Genomic DNA, 16,241 nt, shown 5'->3' on the forward strand with positions numbered 1-16,241 from the left:
CCTTTAGCAGTTGCAGTGAAGGACTGAGGAGTACTGCAGAATCCGGCTGTTAGGGAGCCACTGTTTTCTTTTACTTAGGAAGTCATTTTCAGTAGGCTGATCATATATATCAGTTGAAAGATCAGGTTTGAAAGGACAATTTTAAACATATGAGATAAAAATAGAAAATATGATGAATTAAAGAAGCAAAGTTATTCCTTTTTTTTTGTGCCTTATATTTAAGAAGGCTTTTATAAGAATATTATAGACATATATATTATTTACACATATACGTTTATATGTATACATGTGTACATATATTTTTAATCTTCTGCAATGATAGTTGAGAACATAAATGGGCCAAGCTGATTTATACAAGTTAAGGAGCAACCCCATGCATACAATTAAAGCTCGCTTCATAAATGTCCCATCTTCTTAGACTACTGGAAATTTCAAAGGCAGTTAAATATTTCTAGAATGTGATGATATCAGTTGGAAGTTGTAAATATGGATGTCTTACATAGACTGATATTTTAGTCATTCATAAACTAGAAACAGAGAATCAGGTAGAAGCAAACATTTTTAAAAATGCCAATGGAAGATAGAAACTATTCTAGTCGCTGTATCATCCACTGCAGAGATATCTGTTTCACTGTACTAGATTTAATGATGATTGAAAATTTCTTAACAGCCAGACAGATGCTCTGTTTTCCATTCATTCTCCCTAAGAGTGACTCAGCCAATATTTGGAAAAAAAAACAATTCCAAGGAAAGGGTAATGCAACATAACTGATTAAAATATTTGACTTTCAGTCGAATTCTCCAGCCATTGCTCAAACTTCTTCTGAAGTTGTTAATATGAATGCCAAAATTAAAATCCAAGTGACGTTGTTATTGCAGTTTCACATGCTACAAGAAAATCAGTACATTTTGGACCTGGAGGAACTGTTAGTTTTCCCTTCTGCCACCCTATCCATTTTGTTATCTGTTTCAGTTTCTTTCTTGGATCTCAGCTCAAGGACCATGTAATGTGTGAAAATATCTTCCATAGTTTTCCCAGCTTTGATTACTGCGTTTTTTAGGGTACTTACAGTTCCTGGCCGTGGATATGGCACTCGCCCTTGGTAGGGAACCCACTGGTAGTTTGGGCCATCTCGGTGGGCATAGGGACCAAGAAATACCCTCCTCACATCAGTCATGCTGTACATACACACTGCTGATCCCTTGAAGATATTACTAAAAATGAGGGAAGAAGAAATTAAATCAGGTTCTTTAAATTATCAGTCAGTTTAATCAAGTGGTAGAGCTGTGGGAATAGCAGCTTGGTGCTTTCTAATTTATTGCATATGTTGATTATCAAAACTCTGACATGCTCTCAGAGCAATCCTCATTCACCTCCTGTGAAAGTTCAGCATAACTGATACGATCTCCCAGACATTTTCCTAAGCAGATGGCTGCTACTCCACTATTTAAAATATACTGTCCCCAGAAGGCCAAAGCCCAAACTTGAGTAAACTTCAGTAGGGCTGTCTCTAGAGAACTATTCAATCCTTTCCTACACTTCACATTTTTCTATTTTTTTTAGCAGCCTTTTCCACCACTTGGGCAGCACACATGCAAACTTCAGTGCTGTTTCTTACCTTGAGACTTCTTACAGAAGACAGTAAGGACTTGTAAATCTCCCTCTTCTATTCCTGGTATCACTAGAAACATTCTTTCTGTTTAGAAACTAAAACTTGTTTCCATCACAGATAAATGTGGCAGTACAATCAGTACTGCAAACCTTCCTTCAGGCTACAAGTATATTTTGTTCTTGGTGACAGCACAGTGAAACAAAAAACATTCATGTCACAGTTATATGTGATTCAATAACAGAACTTTTGAAAGATCGTTAAAATTTCCAGATTTCAGCAATATTTTTTACTAATATATCCTTGAGTAGCCAATTTCTCACACCACAGATTTTCTATTTTACACTGCCCCCAAACAAGTTTATTTTTGCTTGTGTTCTTTTTCCAAATCTGTGTGGAAAGGGCCACAAATGCTGACCGCCACTATAAAGAGCCAATTCAACAGCAAGAACAGCCTGAGAAACTGATAGTCTTTGTGTTTGCCAGCTTTGGAGTGATGATATACATTGCTCATAAGAAAGAGACCTAATTCATTACTTCTTTCTGCCACTGACTTCTCAGTTCAAAGGTTAAGAAAATTTTGTGTTTCTTAAAAACATTTTTAACAAAGAGACCTCTTTAAAACAAGCAGCCACACATGTTTCCATGCAAGTAAAATGATATGCTCTATACCTGGAAGTTGTAAACACCCCATAGACTATTGGATTTTTAGGGTCTTTTGAGTTCATTAGGAACACATCCTCTGTAACAATATCAAGAGAGATAAAAGAAAATTAGGTTACATTCATACAGATAATACCTGAAAACACTTCTATATTCAAAGCCATCTCTGCTACTTACGTAGTTCATCAAAGTGTGTGTCAATGCCATTGGGTCCTGGCACAGAACAAATCAGACGTGCTTTGAGGAAAGTGGTCCATTTATTAACAAGGCTCCTGTGTCCACCAAAGTCATTCTAATAACAAAAGTATTTTGCATTAATATATAGCAACAGTCTTTGTCTGAAGTATCAACAGAGTACAGAGAAAATACAGTAAATAAGATGCTATTTAGAGAAAACAAGAGAGAAGAATTCACTCTTTACATACAAAACCATTATAATGTTGCAAAGACCCAAACTATGAATTACTTTTATTTAACATTGTATAGTGACATATTTCATAGTAGCACATAATTTAAAGCCCATAAAACCCCCAAAACTCTTTATATATTGTAATATATAGATAGATAACAAAAAGACAAACAACCAGAATATTTTGCTTCAGAGTTCCCAGTCTGCCCTGTCCTGGAAAAGCTGAGGGGGTTTATTTTGCTTAACTGGGTAGCAAAAAAGTAGAAATTCAAGTTGCAATGGAACAAAGTAGATAAAAATGCCAGAAGAGTGGGATCAGTTGTACAGCTGCAAAATGTAGGAATAAAGGGCCCCAAGGACTTCATACTTAAGGGGTAATTGATTTTAAAGCAGCTACTTCTGAATTTGAGGAGCTAAACTGAAATTGTGCTTATGTATTAACATGAATTTTTACTGTAAATATCATAGTTGCCAAAGCTACAACATTTTTTAATATAATTTCATTTGTAGAAATATTTTTAAAAGTCTGTCAGAAAACAATTTGGACATTTATCACTGTGGATGAATGATTCATTCTTCAGTCACTAAGGGTCTTTGGAATGGTTGCCCATTTCTGGAGCTAACCTTAAACAACTGTTTTAAAGATTTTCACCAATAAGGGGATGGAAAGTTATTAACATTTAAAAAGCAAATTCTTTAAATGTTTTTGGCCCACCTGGAAGTATCACATTTCCTGTAAAAGACTCTCTTTTGCAGACACATTCTAAGCCTCAGAAGATGCCTATGACTTTTTAAACCAAATATCGTAGTTCGTGATGTTTCCCCCCAAGAAGAAGAACTGAATAGTATTCCTTTTGATGTGTCATTTCCTAACTATATTTCACTTGGGATGACCCCTGCTTTAGTACAATGCCAATGTTAATACTGCATAGTTCACAGGCTAGAAAATGCAGTGTCTAAAACTGCTTGTAAAGCATGCTGCAAGTGCATTCACTCCCACATGAAGGACTCATCATCCTACCTTGCAGATCTGCCCTATTCTGGCATGAGTGGCTTTTCCAGTGTGCTCTCCATCAATTGCATTTTCACGGAAGAAGAAATAGATTTTGTCATCTTCTGGATTGTCGCTCTCTGGTATCAGGTGAGCACTGATAAATCTGGGATCTGAGAAGACAATGCCGTTGTCCATGTTACTACTCCATGAACTGAATCACTTGTCTTCCTTATATCAATGAACTGTCATTTTGCTTCCCAGGAATCAATTATTGCATCACATGGCAAATATTTCTAAGCTAGGCACATCATGACCTGTTAACATGTGACAGGTATTTACATTCCTCTTGTCTTTAATACAGAGAGGTACTTGCTACAGATATCTAATAAACAGATCTTAATTTTATTATTAGAGCAATTAAACATTAATGAAATTTCTTTACAAATGGTTGTATACCATTACAGCATGGCTTCATGATTCCATGTATTTATTACTGACATTTTTCTTATTTCTTTGGATGTTTAGACTTAGGTTAATAATCTTTTTGTATATGTTGCAAGTAAAATGAAAGAATTATTGAGATAAATGTAATACTCCTCATTTTAGCAATAAAAATGAATATATAAATTATCTTAAATCTAAAAAGGCATTAATTCATTACTCTCAAAAAGCTAAGTTAAAAAATAAATTTTCATTGATATTGTCTACTTCCACATGATAGCACTAATCCCCAAATTTTTGTCTTCTTCTCAGAAGAGAAATGGATTTTTGAATTTTTATTCAGATTGTTGAAATACTTTGTCTTGTCATTTATGTAAAGTTTGAGGGTTTTTTATAAATAAGCCTTATTTCTTGACAATTAGACTGACAACATTATTTGGTGGTAAAAAAGATACAGGAACAAATGAAAATATGTCAAATGTGGACATACTGATGAGTCATATAAAAAATGTTGTAAACTAGCTTTGGGAGAGAGCATTTTATAGAATTCCTATCAGTAAATTCATACCAGTGGTGAATCTGGCTCATCGCTGTATTTTACAGAGATACTTCAGCTGGTATCTTTCACTATATTTGGAAAAAGAAGGCATATCCAACAGATTTCCCAATCTGTTTTATAACCACTCTACATCCTGCTGGGATAATTAACTGTGAACTATATTTAACTACTCAGAGTCCTGTTCCTATGTGAAATTATAAGCTATTTTAGTGTCATGTATTAACATCTTTTCAGTGTATGTTTACTGCTATACAGTCACGGAAATAATGAACTTTGCTTTGTTTTGCCAGTTTGCACTGGCTGCCCTGTGGAACCCCTTGCTTTATTAAGGATGGCAGTATCTTTAAGCAACATATTTTGATATATTTATATATATGCACATATAAGTTTAGATGTTTCTATTCTATGAGTACATATTGCATAATTTTGCGTGTGTATGAATATATTCACACGCACTCTCTGTGTGTGCATATATATGTGTGTATGTGTACATATGAGTACAGAAAGATGAGCATACTGGTTTACATCAAAGTTTACTTAGATCAATATACAAACTCCAACATTATCCAGAAGTAATTATTCAAGACAAAGAAAGAAAACGGTGAGTACAAATAACACTATACAAAAATAAAGTCCTTTCTTTCAATTATTTTCAGTGTAGCTGACTCCCTGAGTTCGTTGCTTTCTACATGCTTAGTAACTCTCAAAAAAGTTTTCATTCAGTAATCTGTGTAGATTCTTCTTGAACCCACACAAATTTACAGCATTCAGAGTGTCCTTCTGGAATTTGTTCCTCACCTACACACAATGTAATGAACTAAAATTTGGTTCTGATTTTGTGTTTTGAACATTCATCTTAATATCTTCATTTGGTTCCTCTCAAATCTGGTATTGGAAATACCCCCAGGTGTTCAAGATGTGGATGAACTCTTACACGAGGGCTGTCGTAGTGGTGTTTGTTGAATTTGTTGGGTTTTTTTTTCTATTAATTCCTAATATTTAATATAGATTTGACAGTTCCTAAGCAGCAATCTGAAATTGTCATGGAACTTTATGTGCCATAACCCCAGAATGTGGTGATGCTCTGTCCACAGACCATTCTTTTCCATGTGAAGCTAGGCATGTTTTCCTCATGGTTTACCACTGCACCATTCATCAAGAATAATTTAACTTGTCATTTATTGCTTAGCTACCCAGTTGCATAAGATCCTTTTGTAATTCTTCACAGTCTTCCTTTGTCTTACTATGCTGGGTAACTTAGTATTGCGTGAAAAAAAAAATTCTCGTTCTGCTACTCAACCTCTTTTTCAGGTTATTTATGAAGATGTTGAACAACACAGGCTACAGAACAGATCTTAGTGGAACTGTGTCTACTACCTATCGTTTGTTAAAATAAATATTTTTAGATATCTGAAAACCTGAAAAATCTGTAAGCAGTTTAATCTTTCCACCCCAAACCCCAGTTATGCAAGTTATTAAATGTGCCTCTTTCCTTTCTAGCATGTATTTAAGAGCCTTTAAGCTACACTGACACAAGACCCAAGATAAATAATATCTAGACTATATTGTACCATGGTAAATATCTATACTTTATATATGATATACTAGGGCTTTGCATGTGACTTGTATCTCAAGAAACAAGGGCTACGGCTTGAAAATTTCTGCACTGCAGCCTGTGAAGGATCCATTAGAGAAAGAGGATACCCATTAGTAGACATTGTTCTGGGCTACTAGATCTGGCAAACCTCGCCTGAATATGCTGTTTTGACATTCTTAAGGTCTTAAAGAAAAATGGTAAAAAATCACATTCAACCAAAACTTAATTACATTCCCAAATGGTTGAATGATTTGTTTCTAGCACAATGCTTTTTGTAAATCATAAGACAAGTTCTAAAATAAATCACTATAATATCACGCATCAAAAATCTAACTTTACGTTGGCCTATGAAGATACTGTGGGGAGTCCCATTTGAGTCAAAAATATTGCTGATGTAGCACAGGTTATATAAACTTGCCCTCACTTAGCATATTATTATTCTTTCCCTCTCATAGTTTTGCAAGTGAACCTAGAGACAGTAAGACAGTTTAGTATTAAAGCAGGGCTGATACAAGAATGATAGAAAAATAGTTGAATAAACTGAAAATATGTATTTCAAATGATCCTGTCAGAGGGGTAGCAGAGTAGAGGACTGTGAGGAAGGCAGATAAAATTAATGCCATAGTGTGAGCACACGTGGGTATGCTTTGTATACACTTATCCGTGCTCATCTGAGAATTTAGATTTTCACTTAGTGATTAATAATCCTAACTACATTCCTGAAAATAAAGTGGTGACACAGCCTCACATTAGAATACACCCACTGTACATCATGGAATAGTTTTTCTTGAACAACACCGATGCTTCTTACTGCACATACTTTGGATTGTTTTTTCCACCTAGTTAAATCGATACATTTTAGTCAATAAAAGAGTGGTTCTTCATGTAATAGGGCCCTTGCTCTTGCTACCTGGTGGTGTTCGTTTTTTTTCCCTCTTCCATCTAGCAGATTTATGTCTATGCAGTGAAGCAAGTAAAGGAAGAACAGGCTACATGCATTCTGTTGCACATAGAAATAGATTAATTTCTGTTCAGAATGGATGTAATGGTCACAAAAGCAACATCATGATACTATGTGTGGAGAGAGGGAGAGAAATGTGGTTCATGATTTCATAGGTTATAAAGCTAAGAAGTGGGTGGTGTGAACTACTGATCTGTAGTGTGTTCTTTATTGTTTCATTAGTGGAGGAGCTGTTTGACTTGCCTGAGGCTTGATGCACACTTGCATTTAACTCCAGGGCTGCAGACCATGCTTACTACTGACTGTTTAGGGTCCTGATGAATCAATCTGCCAGATGGCCAGCAGTCACGCAACACAACCCTCCCTATGGACCGCATTTTTTTATTGCTCTTCTTTGAGTATTGGAAAGGAGATATCCACAGATGAGGGAATTAGGGACTTTTTCTTGACTCTCCTAATTGCTCACCCAGGCAGCAGGAGAAAGAATGTCATCCATGAATGTGTATGTTCAAGTACTGAGGCTGCCCTGCCTTACTCTGCAAAATTAAACAGGTTCAGTATCAAGGGGTCCCCATGGGAAGTTTAAAATAATACAGTCAGGGTTGACCTATTTCAACATAGCCCCCCAAAGAAATGCTGGAGTGAACTTCAAGCAAGTTTTACTGAATGGGAATTGGGACTTTGATCCAAAACCACCAGTAACAGTTGCAAAAGTCAGTGCACTGCAGCTATTGTGGATAGATGGGATGACTTCAAAATTCTGTGTATGAATTATCAAGCATTCTGCAACCCTAAAAATGTCTCCAATTTGTGCAGCCCTAAAAAATGGTGTTACAGCAGTTCAACACTTTCTTGTTTGAAAACAGTCTCCCATTGGCTAAAAGTCCAGAAAGCTTGTTTTGAGAAAATGGATTTAAGAAATAATTTGACGGCAAATATTTTGCAATGATTCATTGCTTTTAAAAAACAAGCTGACAATGTGGAAGAGTGCTTTAGAAAACAGCATACATCAAACAAACATTTCTGAAACATGTTTAAGCATGATCAAAGGAGAAACAAAGCCACAGCATAAACATGATCAAAATAAAATTACAGCTAAAAACGCTCCTCTGATCTCGCAGCCAACACGAACAAGCTAAAAATAAAAACTTAGATTTTTATTTAAAACAATCAGCCTCAAGAAGCAAATTATTAAAGCCCACACCTTTTCAGTCTCCTTTTTCCAGTTGTCTTGGCTGTGGGGTTATTTCTCAGATCCCACATGACACCTTTGAACACCACTTTGTGTGCCCTCCTGCAATTACCAGCTCTGCAGACGTTTCACTGGCAGCAGCCCATTAAACTGTCCTTCGTGAGAAATCTGGCTCTTTATGAAAACGACACCTTGGTCCAGCTGCCTCTATGATTTATATGCCATTGTTTGCTTAGTTAAGTAATGGAAACATGTTTTGCCAGTATCAGCATTTCAGGTGGAGAAAAAACTAAGGAAAATCGATCTGCATTGGTTCTTTTACAAATGTTACTCTTTAGCAGCAACAACCGCACAACATCCCAAGAGCAAGAAACCATAAAAGTCAGAAATTGGCTTTCTAACTGAATTGTATTAGCATTTTAATGAAGATCTATAAACTTGAAGGCACAGAAATTACCTTTAGCTGTCAAGACTGAATAAGCTGAAGGAACAGAAGCTGGGGTCATCTCTTCATCACTTGACAGGAGCCAAAGGGCAGTTCTCCCAGGAAATGTTTTGTAAAGAGTTTGAACTGGATGCCCCTATTATTGTATATTTACGGTCAAAATGACTAATTTATCAGGCCACAGCAAGAAAATTCTAGGAAACTAGGGAAATTTTATGCTCAGTAAAACTGCAATTGCTATAATTTAATGAAAAGAACTGGAGGGTGACTGGGGCCCTGAGGAGACAAACAAGACTAGAGAAGACGAAATTAAAAATTTAACAACAACAAAAATAGACAGCTACTCAAGACTTTATAACCACGTACAGTGCCCGTCCACTGAGACCCAGCACAGAGAGCCAAACACTGCCCTTGGAAAATCTGGACTTGCACTCACAGCAAGCCTTGCTACCCACAGAGAGGAGACTTGCAGCACCAGTCACAAATGTGCAGAGCAGAGCCGTCTGCCACCAGCACACTCTGCAAGGTCACCAGAGGACAAAGCTGTTAATATGTGGTGATGAGAGAGCTAAGCTGGTTTGTGGTTTTAGACACTCGAATGTAGTTTACAAAACACCAAAGCTTTTAGTGGTGTTCTTTCACAGTTCTTTCATTTAAATTCTTCAACTTTCACATCCCTCTTGCTGCTGTTGACTCAGGCGAACGCAGCAGAGGATTCACTGCTTAGAGTGAAGCTCCTCAGCATCGTGGATGGCATCAGACCACATCCTCGAAGTGGGAATGCTCTTTAAACAAGGGATAACTTGTGGCTCTTATGGAGCAATATGAGGGTTTTGTGGTAACTTATTGTCAGATGCTACCACAGAAAGTAGTACCAGGGACAGACCACAGAGTAGAGATGTCATTTGAAGATGCTGTTTTCAAACTCATGGGTAGGCAGAGGAGGATGTGTGGCATGCAGAGCATGCATGGTCAAGCTGTCAGCAGCTATTACAAGGTAAGGAGCCCTATGGTCACTCATTGATTTTGCAATGGAAACTCTCATCAGAAAGAGTTTTAAAGACTGATTATATTTACCAAGAGGTTTGAGTCAAGCCAGACTGATGCTGAGGAACGACGATGTTTAATCAGTGTGTTAGTTATGTCAGCTAGTTTCTCCTTACAAGTCATATTCTGTTTTTACTATGTTTTCAAAGATTAGTAAACACAATTTTGGTGACATAGATTATAAAATGGGCTAATAAGTGTAAGGTTTAACTAAGACTTCTTGTGATTTCAATGGTGTAAATTTTATTTTATCTTATTCAAAACTTTTCAGAATTAAGAAAAAAACCCTTCCTCTGCAGAATCCAAATGCTGTTTCAGTGGTGACTTGTGTGAATTATTTTTGTGACATAAGGAGATTACAGATTTTCAATATCTTAATATCTTTCAAGGATGAAAGATATTAAAAGTAGTAACAACATACCACTGTTCTGTCATTTCAACAGATGGATGCAGCAGCAATATAACACGCAGAAAGACACGCATTAAAAAAGACACACAATGCTTTTACACGTATAGTATCTCCCACATCTCAATGCCACACTTACAAATACAGCAACAGGAGTCTAGTCCTTGTGTCTGTTCAGTGCTTTGACCTTAAGTGTCACCTATGGATCATTCTCATTGTGACTGATGATAAATCTTATTAAAATGATGGTTTTTTTTAAGGAACTACTGATTTGTATTTGGAGCAAAAGTAAAGAAGGGAAAGTGTAATTGGGAGCATCAATAACATCCTAAAGCTTACAAGCTCCACACTGACTGGAGACCTAGCAGAAGTGAAAACTTGGCAAGGCCAGGCTGGGTACTGAGCCATGGGTGTCCTCCAAGGGAGCACAACATCATTTTGGGGTGTTTAGCACCTCTAAAGTAGTGTAAATGTGTCCCTGACGACCAGCCAAGACAATGCCATCACCCTGAGATCTCTCTCCTCCTCTGCCTTAGAGGCATAATTCAGTATGAATATTTCTTGGGAATAACATTTTAGCTCCCACAGGAGAGAGAAGGAAGAAAATGTTGATCTCTGATGCAATTATCAGTTTCTGAAGCCTTTGTTCTAAAGAGACAACAATAGTTTTGATTCCCTGTAAAGACTAATTATATGGTGAAGAAAAGTGAATACAAAGTTCAGTAAAATTATAGTTTAATGCTCAACATGAATTAGATTTCTCACAAACCATGCTTATAATCTATCCACCCTATTTAATTTAAAAGAGGTGATTATTATCTCTTTACAGAACAACAATCAAAATTGACACCTCTTTTTCATTACTGACTATGTTTTAAGGTTGTTGTATATCTATCAACACAATTAATTTTAAACTGATTTACTTGTCCCTCAGAGTAATTGGGCAACACAGAACAGAGAGTGAGGCTTGCAGCATATTGTCTCCATTTAGGAATATTTTAATCTCAATTTTCTGCATTTTTTAACCTCACTGCAGAAAAAGCTAATGAGAGTTCCAGCTAAGAGCCTGTTTCTTTCTCTCTCAGTCATTTATCTGAAGTTTTTGACATTGATGTTTGGAAATAAAAACACTAGAAAGCCTATGCCTTAACTGTGTAACCTACATCTTTAGAGCTCTGGATGAGTGACAAGAACTAAATATTACAGTCTTTATGTAAAGAAGTGATGTATTAAGGGAGGAATTGGAGCGTGGAGGCACTGAAGACAAAAGATGTTTCTGATTTGGGGTGTTACAGACTTTTGGCAAGCAGAGCCATGCTGTGGGCCTGCCTTGTGTAAGCTCTGAAGATTCACAGGTGGAGCACAAGTCTCTGGAGATGCCCAAGCAGTTTATGGTAGTTGATCTAAAACTCAGAAACCAAACCTGCTCCTCTCCACTAATGTGATTTTCTCAGGCCTTTCAGAATGCTGAGAGATGTGCATTTATGTCTTGGTGGAATATTCTTCCTCTTTGCCACTTGGAAATTCGAAGGTACAAGAAGATGTCCTGAAGGCAGAGGGCTGCAGCAACACCCTCACAAGCTCCTGACACAGCACATTGCAGGAGGCAAACACCTGGCTGAGTGTGAGGAGTAGCTGGGGATTAACACGGCAAACATATTCCAGTGGGAAAATGCTAAATAGGTAAAGTGGGACAGCCCTCAGTAGTATGATTGGCAAGAGCATGAAACCCCAAACTGAACATCACTGCCTTGACAAGTGCATATTCAGCCTCCTCTTTGTCTTCTGAAACCTAAATTCCTAACATTTCTCTGTCAGTTCTATGCAGTGTACAACCATTTGTCCACAGATACATTACTTTTTTCTGCCTACAAAGTGAACAAATATGGCCTTTGTGTCAAAAACCATCTATTTTGAAAACAGGAAGAAAAATTCCAAATTTTGTACTGCCAGGTTCAATTTGAAGTGTGTGAAAGGGGTTTTGTAGCTGTAAAATAAAATCTCCTCCGTGATGTCACATCAAAAAACTGAACAGGACTCTGCCATAGTCTCAACTCTTGCTGAAGGATGTTAATTCATTTGGAAATAATCATCAGCCCATGCCAGGTCCCAAGGAGTCATCCAGTAGAGTACACTCCCACAGGAATTTCCTAACCTTTCCAATCTCCTGTAATTTCATTTCTTAGTTAAATCCTTTAGAATTGGCTACAAAACTGAGATGATTTTGTCAAACTATGAGAAAGGTTTTGTTGTTATAATGAACTTTTACAGCCAGTGTAAAGCAACTTGACACAAAATCCATTACAGCAAGATTAATGAGGAATGGCAGCAAAGACTGAGAAAAGGGCAGGGTGAATGACTGGTTTTAGTTGATCTGTCAGTGTAGCACAGCAACGTAAAATGCAGAAAGGCATCTCTAAGAGGAAGTAAAACCCTTCAGCACAAGCTGAGGTATTTAGTGTGATAGCATCAGTTATGGCAACCTCTTTCAGTAGTCATGTGAGCATAATATGTGTTTCCAACTTAATTTAGCTTCAGTCAACATAAGGTATTAACAGGGTTTTACCCAACTGAATTAATGTACCAGTTTATCATTGATGTGCAACTTAGTTCTGTTCATTAAAAAAAGAGACAAAAGTATTTGGTAGCACAGGTGTGATGAAAACTGTGCAGTTGCTTCAGATAGAAAAATCTTGCAACATTACCTTTTTCACTTCTCTGTCAAAAAGTTGTTCTCCTCAAACATTGTTTAATTGGTTTGTATTTTAATTCTGTACAAGCAAAACCACCCTTTTTTAACTTATTCACTGACAGCACTTCAGAAAGATTTGATGTAATTCCTGTGACTTTTATGAATGAAAAGTTTCTTCATTGTATCAGACTCAAAATTTTTGTGTTTTTTAAAAGCACTGAGGGAGGACTTTGCAGCACACTTGCTTGTGATACATAAACAACGGGGAGAGGAACTGGCAGAAAATTTAGCAAAAATATTTTAACAGTAATAAAAGAAATAAATGCAGTAAAAAATACAGGTCCTGTAGTAAATGGGAAGCTGGAATTTTTTTTTAAGAATGTTTTCTACCAAAAAGTCTGATGAAAAAAAATTAAAGCTGACAGTGTGTCAAACATGGAGCAGAACTGAGTATTGATAATGACAACCCATTTACACAATCTTGTGGAGAAAGTTGATGACTCACTAGTCCATGTAAAATATCTCATAGAAAGGTTTTGCACCTTTTTCTCTCATGGAGCTTTTTTCTGAGAATAGGACACAGAGACTAAAGGAGTGGTTAAGTGAAGAGAGCTGTGCCCCATGAATACCAAATTTTACAGTGTGTCAAATGTTATTATAGAGCTCAGGAAATATGAATAATCTCACTGACATCACTGGAACACCTTTTCTTACTCATAAAGATATTGAATTTTGCTCACATGGCAATAAAAGAATCAATAAACACCAATCCTCAGATATGTGGCCATATTCACAGATAATGTATTATCACTGAATGCTTGCAACTATTTCATAAGAGCTGTGGAGTGAATGGGAAAAATATGTAATCCTGTCTTTAAAATAACTTTTCTTCTGCTTTTTCTGAATGATCATCTATATAAAAAGCTATCACTGAAAGGTTATCTTATTTCTGCTTATACCAAACCCTCTACTAAAATCTTCCTACAAATCTTGCTGTACTTACCTGAACAGAAATCTTTAAAATCTACCAAGAGGAAATGAAATTTATATATATATAAAGATATGCTAAAAATACTCTTTTCCATAATCCAGGAATCTAATAAAAACATAGGCCAGCCCATCTCTGAAAAAGGTAAATCAGAAAGGGAATATTTTGTCTCCATTTACTCAGTGTACTTGTGGCAGCCCTAAGTGCTCAGGAACATCAAATTCTACTGGATGTTGTACAATAAATGGTAGTCTCAAAGATTTACAATTTAATCATTGTCTTTGAAAGAGATAATTTTCCCTCCTAACACTACAAGACTGTTCACCTTCCTAACGTGAAACAATCAGCCTATAATCACCAGTGATACAGACCTGAGAGCAGAGAGAAAAAGAGCTAAAAGGCTTATCAGCTGGCTATTCAATTTTGGTGGGTCACTCTCAACAGTCTTTTGGACAACACTGCATCATTTGACACTGAAATTGAGATTCTTAAAAGCAATGTTACCACATTTCAATAATACTGTGTTATCTGCACACTATCATCTGAGGTATTTACTGCTACTGACTATCAACTATTAGCTGATGATTACCTGTATACTTTGACAAATCTTAGATGTTACCATAAATATCTTACCATGTTGCTTTACTATGTCTTTTTTTTTACTGTATGGTATGTAAAAGCACTTATCTACATGTTTAAAAAATCAGATTTAAAGGCCACCTTTCAACAAAGGTGGATTTATATATGCCCATAGAATCCAATGGAATAGCAAGGGGTGAGATTCTTTTGACGCCACTTTGATACATAAAGTTAGACATTGAAGTTTGAGATAAGTAGTATAGGGCACTCTAAAGATCAAGAGGGAAAAGAAGGACCACTTTGGCAATGCACCAAAATGGAAAGTTCAGGATCTATTGCACTGTCAAAATTTAAAGGCATCAAATGAGGAACCATTTGTCAAGCATTTTGTGTGTCTGTGATCTGTCCGTCATATCTGATAACTGAAATTCTGTGAATTCTTCTTTGTTTATTTTCTCTGTTATTTAGTCAAACATACTGCCTTTACAAGTGAAAAGTAAGTATCCATTTGTCTCTCCCATTTGTCGTTTTCTCTTCCTGTTCTCCCTTCCTTACACCACAGCCACGAATGAGGCTCTACAGGCTAAATGATGCTGGCAGTGACATCACTTTCACCCTTTTGTTTTGCAGGTGTTGCCTGACAAGAGCCCGGGGAGGAACACGATGAAGTAGCTCAAGTGGAACTGGAACAGTTTCTATCCTAGAAACGTTCTATCCTAGTTTGCAGAACTAAATGAAGAAAAATCACTAAAAGTTTTTGCATCAATTAAACCCCTGCAAATAGTGAAAAGTAATCTGATGGGAAATTACATGCCATATTAAAAACAGAGTTTTCTAATTAGGTGTTTCCCTTCCTCCTCTGCTGAATGGCAAGAGAAATATTAAGATGTCCACAATTACAGCACAAAAGGGCCTTCAAGATGTAACACTTGATATACCACAGTATTTCAGAAATAATGACACTATACAATCTGCAAGGAATTAACAAATCTGCATTTAATTGCAACAGATGCTCTATCTACGTTTCTTGATCTTACCCACTCTTTGTGTCTACCTCATCACAAAGTACTTAGGTTCAGTGTTACTTAGTGTTAAACTCAGTCCTGTTCTAGTCAAGTCCACATCCACAATTCTGCTAAATACAGAAGTTGAAATAATATCCTTGATAACAGAGCTTATTAATAGCTTTGCTATTCTCTGCTAGTGTGACTTTTGAATTGTGCTTTTGAACTACCTGAATGTGCCATCAATGTTTTAAATACACTGATGTTTCCACTTTTGTTGTAAAAATAGGTTTTTAATAGTACACAGTATTTAACAATCTAGTACCAGCCATCAGTTTGATATCAGCCGTGACATTATTTAATTTTCAGAATCACAGAGGTTAAAGCTCACTGAACTATAAACAGTTGGAAACATGGAGTGTAATCCCAAGGCACAGCTCTGCACAAGCTGTAATTTAAATCATATTGCATGCTAAGCTGAAAAGGCAGTGCAGGTCCCAGAGGGCATGAATAAATCTGCAGTCACTGATTTGCCACACACATTTGTGTTGGGATTCTGTAACTGTGCAAATGTGATGTCTTCCTTTAGAGCAGAGGACCTGTCATCTACTGAGATTTGTAATTAAATAACCCAAAGAACAAAAGCAATTACTC

General features: G+C 36.6%; 1 protein-coding gene across 2 annotated transcripts in view; it reads right to left on the bottom strand.

Moving 5' to 3' along the window:
- SEMA3A (semaphorin 3A) overlaps window positions 1-16,241 on the bottom strand; it is a 235,475-nt gene that overhangs the window by 31,717 nt on the left and 187,517 nt on the right. For both annotated transcript variants that reach the window (XM_027679479.1, XM_027679480.1), the window contains 4 exons: window positions 3,704-3,846; window positions 2,451-2,565; window positions 2,283-2,352; window positions 1,071-1,215 (listed from right to left, as the gene is read on the bottom strand). In XM_027679479.1, coding sequence (XP_027535280.1) covers window positions 1,071-1,215; window positions 2,283-2,352; window positions 2,451-2,565; window positions 3,704-3,846 — 473 coding nt within the window. The remainder of the gene's footprint in view (window positions 1-1,070; window positions 1,216-2,282; window positions 2,353-2,450; window positions 2,566-3,703; window positions 3,847-16,241) is intronic.

Source organism: Neopelma chrysocephalum, unplaced genomic scaffold (genome assembly GCF_003984885.1).
Source record: "Neopelma chrysocephalum unplaced genomic scaffold, ASM398488v2 Primary Assembly neopelma1_45, whole genome shotgun sequence".
Lineage (NCBI taxonomy): Eukaryota > Metazoa > Chordata > Aves > Passeriformes > Pipridae > Neopelma > Neopelma chrysocephalum.